General features: G+C 37.6%; 1 protein-coding gene across 1 annotated transcript; it reads right to left on the bottom strand.

The window, feature by feature from the left end:
• Positions 1-1203: 1203 nt before the first annotated feature.
• On the bottom strand, positions 1204-9861 carry LOC129366363 (cytosolic purine 5'-nucleotidase-like). The gene is made up of 18 exons (XM_055040148.1): positions 9620-9861; positions 8564-8637; positions 8374-8491; positions 8175-8270; positions 7394-7485; positions 7226-7283; positions 6261-6354; positions 6127-6180; positions 5964-6047; positions 5849-5884; positions 5667-5774; positions 5520-5586; positions 4278-4448; positions 4146-4197; positions 3308-3368; positions 1893-2069; positions 1699-1792; positions 1204-1608 (listed from the first exon to the last, which is right to left on the bottom strand). The coding sequence occupies exons 1-17, from the start codon at positions 9667-9669 to the stop codon at positions 1700-1702; spliced, it is 1485 nt and encodes a 494-aa protein (XP_054896123.1). The 5' UTR covers positions 9670-9861; the 3' UTR covers positions 1204-1608; position 1699.
• Between the last annotated feature and the right edge of the window lie 759 nt (positions 9862-10620).

The raw sequence follows: 10620 nt of genomic DNA on the forward strand, positions 1-10620 counted from the left end.
CTGGATCATTTCCTGTGCGGAGATGGGGGTGAAAAAAACTCTTATATATAATCACACATGAGCTCTGACATCATGCAGGGAGTAGGAGGAGGGAGAGTGTGAATCAGAGTGTGTACCACAGGACCACACAGGTCTACATAAGTGTGTGTACGTGTGTCAGTTCATGTACTACACAAGTATCACATTTGATTAGATCAGTGTTTTGCTTCATGACTGTCTGACAAATCCCCTGGTTTCTTGCAGTCTCCCATGATTAGTTGATTGGACAAATGTAAAGGATTGACTGATGCAAAAAAAAAAAAAAAAAAATCGAAACGCCTTTTTGTACTTTTGATGCTCAAAATTAAAAGCAATGTTAATGTTAGTTTTAGGGATCAAATATGTAGCTGTTCAATAATTATGAAGGAAATCTGTGTTGAAATGATCCGTATGGTGTAGAGGGGATTAAGTGCCATCTAGTGGATGATCAGATGAACCTAACCCTTGCGGGGTCTCAGTGTGGTTTGTTCTGATGAGAATCAGAGGCGACTTGCGTCCTTTCAGCTCTTCAGTCCATCACAGGACAAGACAATGAAATGTTCACCCTTGTTCCATCTATAGATTCCTAGCAAAAATGTATCAGTTGATTTCTTCAACCACACACCAAGGTAATCCTACCTACTAAGTTCTATACTGCTAAAAGGTCTCAGGGTTTATATTGAGTGCCATTCCTCTATTAGAGATGGTCTGAGATCCAAAGGCTTGGATTTTAGTCTGACCCGACTAAATTCTACTGGTCATGTTTGGTCAGTATTTCTCTGGCTTATCCAAATATTTCAAAGCAAACTTTGATTGAGCTTAATGTGCTTTTCCTTCAAGAGTTGAGTCTTGACTGTTTATTGTATTATTTTTTTGTTTCTAGGTCTTTGTACAACTCTTCTGATTTGTTGATTTGATTCTTCTGTCAGATTTGAGGCACACCTATGTGGGAACTCCTTGGATGCATGCATGTGACAATTCAAGGCAATGGGCCATTAGAAACATTTTTACAGAGATAAATTGTTTCTTTGTTTTATTCTGCAACAGTCGATGCAAGTGGTTCTACAAAATAAAGCTTTTGTGAACAACTTACTCAGTAATAGACTCAACAGTTTTTTGAGCATCAGTGTGTATCATTTCCACAAATATGTGGAGTTAATGCATATAAATGAATAGTCAACAGGGTTAATAGCAGTGATTTATTTACTTAATTTGGCAGAAGTTGCAAAAACAACAAATAATAAATAAATAAAAAAATTTGAAAACCATTACACAAATCTTATATTTACAGCGCAATCTGCACCGTTTACATGTTAAAGACTCACATTTACAATAACTACCCTTAGCATCCATTCATCCATTATCTATTCCCGCTTTTCCTTGAAGGATGCTTATCTTCCAGCGGTCACTGGGTGAGTGGGGGGTAAACCCTGGGCATGTCGCCAGTTCAGCACAGCAATCCGTAACATTTCACTGTAAACCTTTTTAATCACAAAGCATTATTTATCCAGCAGATGGCGCACTAGGTGACTGAGGTGACAAACCACCCATCAGGCAGGAACCTCCACCATGTTCTGCTTCGTGACACATCTGTGGGTCAACAACCAGGAAAAGACTCATTCAGTTGTGGCAGAAAACAAAGCAAATGTTTATATTTGATTTCAAATCCTTAAAAAAAACCTTAGTTGTGGTTTGTTGTGTCTTTGTGGTTGTTCACATTCTGCTCTGTTGAAGGAATGTCTGCAGAGCTTTGAGAAACTGCCTCATGGGGCATCTGAAAAAGAATCAGCCCCAATGAAAAGCTTTTAGCAGGCAACTAAAACACTCACACAAGCTTGTTCTTATTTAAAAAAAAAGGAGGACGGAACACAGACCAGGACAGGAGGAGCCATGAAGAGGTAATTGAAGGGGTAGTGCAGCAGGTTAATGCAGGTGGAGGAGTACAGATCTGCATAGCGAATCAGCTGACTGGCAAACAATGTCTTTGTGTAGCCGCTGCGCAGGAGGCTGCCCATCTGGCCGTAGGACATGTCCATTCTGTGGGTCAGAACCTGGGAGCGCAAAATGTGCAACAATAAAAGCTCAAGAAAACATACATGATGCTTTGCAAAAGCATTAATCTGCTATGAGCTTTTTCACTGGGATTTTATGTAGTGGCACATGACAGTACATATTTCTAAAGTAGTTGAAAAATTACATTTGATTTTCAAGTATTTTTACAAATACATTTATCAGAGGTGTAGAAGAGTGTTTCTGGAAGTAATTTACACATTTTCAATTCCATTTGGGTCAGAACCATTCCAACACATGTAGACGATTTGATGTAAATCCTTCAACTGTATAGCTGGGTAAATGCAGAGGGTGGATTCTCACCTTTCAATAGATTTTCTTCCAGGAGTTAATCTAATTAACCTACATCCTTTCAAGTCTGATCAACACATCCTCCACAGCATGTTACTGCCACCACCATGCTTCATACAATGTTGGCTTTCCGCCACACAGTTCAGTTTTGGCCTTATTTGACCACGGCATCTTCTTTCGCATACTTTCTGGATCTTTTTAGGCGAGACGTGACTAAAAAGTCACGACAGATTTACAGATGTGCACAGACATTGTGTACAGAGCCACTGTCGCTTTCTTTGCTGCCTCTCTAATAACACCCTACATGCTTAAACCACCATGTTAGATTAACAGAATGCCTTAGCAGATTTACTGTTGTCCCATAATCTGTTCAAACATGAATGGTGGATTTCAATGTGCTCTGTGCGATATTCAAAGGTTGGTATTGTCTCTTTTTCTAAGACTCTAAGTTGCCAACAGGTGCAGTTTTGCAATGTTCTGCCAGAAAAAAATATTATAACAATCTTTTAATTTCTGTGCTTATTCCTTGTTTGTAAAATATTATAGGATGCTTAATATTGTATTGGTATAAAAGTGAGGAGTCTTTTATTTTTGCTTTATTATGTAAAGTGCTGGATCTCCTTGTTAAGCAGTTGTAGTGATCTTATTGTGCTCATGCAAAAAGGCAATACATATTATTTTTTAAAAATATTGGGACTAAGTGATCCTACAGAAAGACTCAGATTGTTTTGTAATGTTTTCTTCTGACTCACATTAATTTTCTCTGTCAGCCCTTTCACATGAAAGTAGGACGGATTAACAAACAAACTGTTTTGGGTGCTTACATGGTGCTTAATGAATGTATAAAGACGCTAAATGCACTTAGCAACAACAACAACAAAAAAGCCATAAAAACCAATTCAGTTAAAACCCGATTTGATGACTTCACCTTTATTCTTGTCTGGATGTTGCTGATGTCAGGACACTCTGGGCTGCCGCTGTCTAAGTGCCTTTAATCAGAGCAAAAGAAGCAATTTTATACCCAAGCAACAATATCAAAGCAAGCAAGACAATTTAATTGAATTCATATGGTTGTAATTGCAAAGTGAAAACGGAAAATTTGACGTTTGTTCTCTATCACCAAGCTGCACCGACATTCTTAGCTGTGCATCACCTCTCCCTGGTGGCCAAAGTTAAACACAGCCCAGCACGCCCATAATGCGAGTCCCTCAGCATTACAAATGCTTTTTTTGGTCTTACGTAAACGATAAAAACTGCTCACAATAACAATATTATAGAAAAAAGCTAGTCTTCACGTTTACCACTGCATTTAGGAGCTTTTATCAGGAAAATAAGTTAGAATGTACAATAAACGTGATATTATTTCAATGAAACAAGAGACTTCTATGTAAAACAACAGTATTCTGTCACCTTGAGAAGGTGAAGAAAAAGCCAACTTTTTTATGAAGGTCCTTAAAAACTGCAAGTGTTGAACATAAAAGCATAAAAAGAATTAAAGATTTTCAAGTAAAACCAAATTAAAGTTCAATAAAAGTGCAAAAAATCTCCAGAAAATGTGAATCCATAAACTTTTTTTCTGCTGAATGTCAGTAAATATGCTCGCACATGTTCAGGTTAACAAGCTACAAGTGGTATATAAAAAAGAAAAACCCTGTTCAATAATCTTCCAGTAACTGCTAATAGTTTGTAAAATAGCAGCTACTCACTTTTGATTATTAACAAAAATAATCACAGGTTATTTTGGTCAAATACAGACACAAACTTACCTGTAGAGGTCAGCCAAGAAGAAGTCAAGACGTTTCAGCTCCTCAAAAAGATCTGAAAATCAAAGAAAAAGAAAACAAATGAAATCAACAAAAATGTGACAACACAATCGTAGATAAAGATGAGTTGCTCACTTTTTCTTTCCTCCCACACTTGCAGCTCCTTGGATAGCTCTGGCACGACAAGAAAGGTCTTCCAGCCTTGACGTTTCTTTGATTTGAGGATGTCCCCAAAGATGTGATCTCCAATATAGAGGATGTCCTTGCCACTGACATCCAGCAGATCAGAGATGATGTCTGAAGATCCTGCACAGAGAGAAGAAAATATGAAATAGGCTTGCAAGAGAGGAAAATTTTCAAAACTTTATGAGTTCCTGGCATCTTTAGCACCAGTGACTTATTTGTTTATGTTTTCCATTGTGACTATGTGACTTTTTCTTTCTTTTTTTGTGTTAAATGTGACATTTAACATTTGTGCACCACTCAAGTCTACTAGCTTTTTAGCTGATGATATTTCAATAAACATATTTAATTGGACTATTATAGCTCAAATAATTGGTGAGTATTCCCAAACTGAATACGCAAAATGCTAAGTAAAAAGAAATATGAATGAATTAACACTTCTAATTAAGAAATTGTGTTCTCCAAATTCGGTAGATTTTCCATAAATAGCTATATTCTGCCCTCTACTGGCCATTGACCGTCTAAGCAGTTTAGCAATTCGTGTCTGAAACGCGCTGACATGTGTCAACACAGAACATAACAACATAGTCTATAATTACAAAGATAAATACATTGTTGCATGCACATGTTTATTTAAATGCCAGCATGTCACTCAGATACTTTACTTTAAAAATAAACTCATATATGAAGTCCGAATTTAATTATTTATTCTCATTTATATCTAGTAACACAATCAAACACAAACGAAGTGGACAACCTTTTTACTACGATAACTTGGAGTCTTTTATAAGATATACAAAAGTTTTCCACATGAGAAGTGAACCAGTAATATAATCAACTTTCAATTTTTCAAGCATGATCAAATCTAAGGTACGAATGTCGTCACCTTGATCTGTGAGGCTTGTAACAACAGGTTTTATCTACCATTTTATACACAATGAGATAATAGACAAAAACCTGACTGATTCACATTAGAAAAGTAAAGTGAAGCCCTAACTGAATGAATAAGATGTTTAATCAAATCGGGAAACAACGACTTGTAAAATAGAGAAATGAAATTAATAGAAACCCTTTCATTGAGTGTCGAATAAAGTTCTTCTAACCAAACAACCTCAAGAGAACACTCTCTACATATTGGTGCTCTTCTGTAATTTTTAAGTCCACACTTTCTCTAAATAATGATTTGTTCCTCACCTCCAGAGTAAACTGTACCGTGCTGCAGGTCTCCAGTGTAAGTCCCAATGCGCAGCTTTCCTGTGTTCTGCGTGTCCAACATAAAATAACACCCAGTTACTCATGCAATTAGTTCTTCAAATCCCTGCCAGGAGACGGTTTTCATACCGTGTCCACTTGTCTCAGCACAGTGCCACCTGCAAAGAACAGAGGCTTCCTGGTATCGACGACAACAAGGTCGAAGAAAGCCCGCCACGGCTTTTTGGGGCTTCCAGGCTGTCAAAAAGTAGAATGAATAATCTATTCTTTTTAAGAAAATTAACACATCAAAAAAGGTATTTTAGCCTTACCTTTGGGATACTTTCCAGCAGGTATTTCATGATAGCCTAAAGCAAGAAGGAACATACAACAACCAATGTAAATCTGGTATTTACTCCCAAAGCCGTAGAGTCCTCATGAGCTCACCTCTGTGTAGTTGTAATCACTGTTGGTAGCCAAGAAAATCTTCGCCACCTCTTTAATTCGAGTCAGGAGCACAGGGATGTTCGGCTGTGGTGGAAACATTTGTCTTTTTAGCATTTCAACTGTTCAGAACTAAAACGCACTCAGATCAGATCAGTGTACTCACATCTTTGATGACATACTTCTCCAAATTCTTGATCGTCTGTTCTTTCAGGGTTCCCTATAGAGCAGCAAACGTGGGCTTTATTATTTAGCATAAAATCCAAGAATAAAAAAAAAATGCATTGTTTGATGGTTTACTGTGTCATGAATAAAATCCATTGCATCTCGAACATCCTGGAACATGCTTCTGTACGACATGAACAAGTCTCCATGCTGGAAACCTTTCTGGAGGCTAGGAGAATGAAAGGCACCAATAAAAAAAAAATGCTCATTTTAAGCTTTAAATAGAAAGAGTTGTACAGACTTTTTCAGAGTTTGCCGCTTAGGGTGATGTCAACCCCTGGAATGGCCGTTATTAGTGGTTATCAGCCCCATTGAATGGCTTCAGGCGGTTCCTCCTGTTCCTCCTGGGAGGCTCAGTATGTTGTTATCTACCACTTGTGTCACTGATCACAGCAGCTCATCACTAATAGGACTTTTTTTTCTTTTAGCTTTTTAAAATAAACTTTATTTACAATTTACGTACTAGTTTGAGTAGGATATGAAGAATTTACTACAAATAAATGGCAGATGTATTGGTCATAAGACTTTAATTTGGTGTTTAAAATTAACTCAGTAAAGTGTAAAACTGGAGGGTTTTTTGTTGTTGTTGTTGTTGTTAGCTTGATTCAAAAGCTTTATATACAATTTACCTACTATTTTTGAGTATATCAATGATTTACTCCAAATAAATGCCAAATGTAACAACTTATGACCAATACATCTGCCATTTATTTGTAGTAAATTTTTGATATCCCACTCAAACTAGTACGTTAATTGTAAATAAAGGGTTTTTAGACTTAGACTTAGACTTAGACTTGTACTTTATTGATCCCTTGAGAAGACTCCCTAAAAGCTAAAAGAAAAAAAACTTCTATCAGTGATAAGCTGCTGTGATCAGCGACACCAATGGTCGATAACCTGCTGAGCCTTGCAGGAGGGACAGGAGGGACCGCCTGAAGCCATTCGATGGGGCTGATAACCACTAATAACGGTCATTCCAGGGGGTGGTGTGCATCAAAAATAACAGGTGCATTAAGAAACCAACAAGCATGTTCACTCACTTTGAGTATCTGGTGCATCGAGTAAAGAAATCCACCAGACATGCATAAAGATAAGTCTCTGAAAAAAAGAAAAAAAAATTATGATGTCACACATCTATATATGTAATTGCATGTTTTATTTAGATTTCAGACATTATGAAATCACATAGAGATGAATTCATTTCATACCTGACAGATTGAAGAGGGTGTTAAGAATGTGAAACCTGTCAGTGTCGTCTCTTTGGATGAACTTGTTTCGATAGTAGTACTCAATATCTTCTCTGTGAAAAAAACAGAAAACATAAATTGTTACTGTATCTATCTAGGTAGAAAAACTAAGTAAACTATCCACAAATTAGCAGTTTAATTTAATTTACAGTTACCTTGTCGTTTGGTTATTATGAACCGCATTTTCTAAAGACTTTGGGTTTCATTCAGTGTGAATAAAAAGTGCTATTGTAAATTTTTTTTTTGGTTTATGGACTGTCTGTATTGTTGGTTAGTTTGTATAGTTAACTAATTAGCTGGTGATTAAATAGTTAAATTCTTTGTTTAGTTGGTTGGCAGCTAGATGGTTTAATATGGAGATAAGTAGTTTGTTGGCCTGTATTTTTATTGAGTAGCTGATCACTCTGTGAGTTGGTATGTTTGGTTGGTTAATTTGCTGACTGATTTGGTGATCCACTGACCAAATGATTGATTAACAGGTTAAATGGATAGTTAATAAAATAACTGCTTGGTTGGTTTGCTATTTTATAAATGGGAAAACAGTTGATTGATGTTTTAAATTAAGTTTGTTTTTATCCAGTATTTTTCTGTTCCCTTCTCGTACAGCATTTATGACTGAAGTGTCCTGAATGAATGAGAATCTCCAGCAGCCCAGTGTAGAAAATATGTGACCTACATGTTTTCTGATGTAAAGAAGCAATACAACAGTCAGCACCATTATTCAACTTGACTTTGACCTTACTCTCTCAGGAAGCGGAAACCATGACTGCAAACTAAGATGTTGCCGTTTGAATCCACCTTCAGCAGGTTCCCTAATGTTTTATCAAGGACTATCCCGCTATCAGGAGACAAGAAGAAAGGGCAAAGAAAGTGAGTTAGGCAAACAGATAATTGACTTTTGCTTTGAATGAATAGATGAAGCTTCAGAAACAGAGACTGACCGAGTGGGGAAGCTCGGGTCGTACGTATAACGAAGAATCTCATGAGGGTATCCAATCGACACCATTCTGTCCCTCAATAGCTCAAAGCCCATGCTCTCATAGTCAGGAGATTTATACACTACAAACAGAGAAGCCGATTCTGTCAGTGAGTTTGTGATTCTATGATTTTTCCCCTTATTTCTTCACTTACTTGCCAGTGTATAGTCCATGTCAAAGCCATAGCACTTAATGTTTTCCAGAGTCAGGCTCCTGTTAACAAACACCCTGCAAGTAAACACAATTAATAAGGTGAAAAAATAAAGCAAAGAATAGTGTAACATTATATGTCCCTACCTCACCTTGGGGCACCTTATTTTTTATTAAGCAGTCAGAGTTCTACATCTTAAAAGGCAAAACTTTCGTTGAGGTTTTGATCCAAACATCTGCATCATAATTCTGGTGTTTTGGTTTGGGCCGTTCTGCTGCTGGAAGGTGAATCTGCACCTCAGTCTCAAATCAGTTGCAGTCTCATAACAAGACTAGTTTCAGGATCATCCTGCATTTAGCTAGTTTCGTTTTCCTAACCCCAGCTAAGAAAAAGAAAAAAGAAAAGAAACTGCATACTTACAAATGATGCTGCCACTACTGTGTTTCATAGTGGTGTTGTTATGTTCAGGATGATGAGCACTGTTAGCATTTTGCAAACAAGCCAACTGTTTGTTTGACTTTACAGTCTCCAGTGACAGCAAAAGTATAATTTGTGCAATGTTTACTTGTTCATTATTATTATTATCATTATTTATGATTTTTCTTCATTGCCTTTTTTCCTTTGCATTTTTTCTAGTTTCAGCTCTTGCACTTTAGTTTGGTGTTTGAAATGGTGAAACAACAAATGCTAGTGCATCTTTTTTCTATTTCCAAAATAATGAATGTTAAGACGTTTTTCCAGTGATGTGACTACAAATGACATCATGTCATCTTCCTCTCAGACTTCCCTCCCAATTCAAACGTGGTCTGCAGGCTGCTGCAAATTGTTCCCCTACAGCAACTTGCTTTCTTTGTTTCTCATTTGAGAGGACTTTGTTTTTGTTGCGGGAGTTCTCACACTGTAAGTTTCACGCAAACAAGCCAAAGATTAATCGGAATGCTTCTAAAATAATCAATAGTTGCAAAACCTATTTTTGTTGAAACAAACAAACAAAAAAAAAACTTATTATAAGTTGGCGGTATGGTTGTGTCGTCTTAATGTATCAGAAGCAGAACTCACTTTTTTTCAAAGTCGCTGTTGGACATTTGCTCCACAAGAAGTTTATCCATCGCGTCCGTCGGAGGAAGCCTACGGTCAGCTGCGGTCAGCGCTTGCAGCCCTCAGTCACCTCTGAGGGCTTTAAATGGCCAAAGTTGCCCCAAAAAATTGGGTGGGCGTTTTCTGTTGACGTGCGCTGTTCACTTTGCGCTTGTGTTTTCCAAACCCGTCCAGCATCTCGCCCCTTGGCCACACGCGTCGTCCTGTGGCGCTTCCAGCCCTGAAGGCTTAGATTGCGTTATCAGTGGCTCGCACATGTACGGGGGCCGCGCGTGCATGCGTAAGTGCATGCGTAAGTAGGTGGGAGTTCCCCCGATGATTGTCGACAGATCCCCCCCTGACCCGGAGTTCAACTTGTTCCATCAAAGCAAAAATGTTTAAGACATTTTGATTTGTGATCTATTTGTTGTTGTTGTTGTTGTTGTTGTTGTTGTTTTGCATACAAGAGCTATAAAATCACAAACTTCTATGTTCATTATGTGGGGTAGACTGACATATGTAGCAGATGACTGTGGAGTGGAATCACCAAAAGACATCTAAAAAGTGTGGTGTGCACTTATTTTCAGTCCCCTTTCATTAAATGCACTCCAGATTGACTGGCCTCAAAACGTTTAACGTAAAAAATGGCTGGAATGAACTCCGAAGTCAAACTTCCCACTAGGGAAGTGGGAGCAACTCTGAGCACTCTTACAACCTGTCAGACTTCGCTGTGATAGTGAGTTGTGGTGGAAACATGTGCATCTAAATTTAAAAGTTGACAGGGAGTTAATTGTTTTGAAAAGGCTTGTTTTGTGCATAATAGACTCAAAGAGAATGACATGTTCATAAGACTTTTTTTGCTCAAAAAGTACTTTTTTCTACTCATCATATTTTCGCTGCTTCATAGAGAAGCATGGTGAAAACTGCCACTCTCTATATTACCTTATTCATTTAAAAAATAGCATTACAAAACCATTGCTTCA

Source organism: Poeciliopsis prolifica, unplaced genomic scaffold (genome assembly GCF_027474105.1).
Source record: "Poeciliopsis prolifica strain line A6 unplaced genomic scaffold, Auburn_PproV2 SCAFFOLD015, whole genome shotgun sequence".
In the NCBI taxonomy this organism is placed as follows: Eukaryota; Metazoa; Chordata; class Actinopteri; order Cyprinodontiformes; family Poeciliidae; genus Poeciliopsis; species Poeciliopsis prolifica.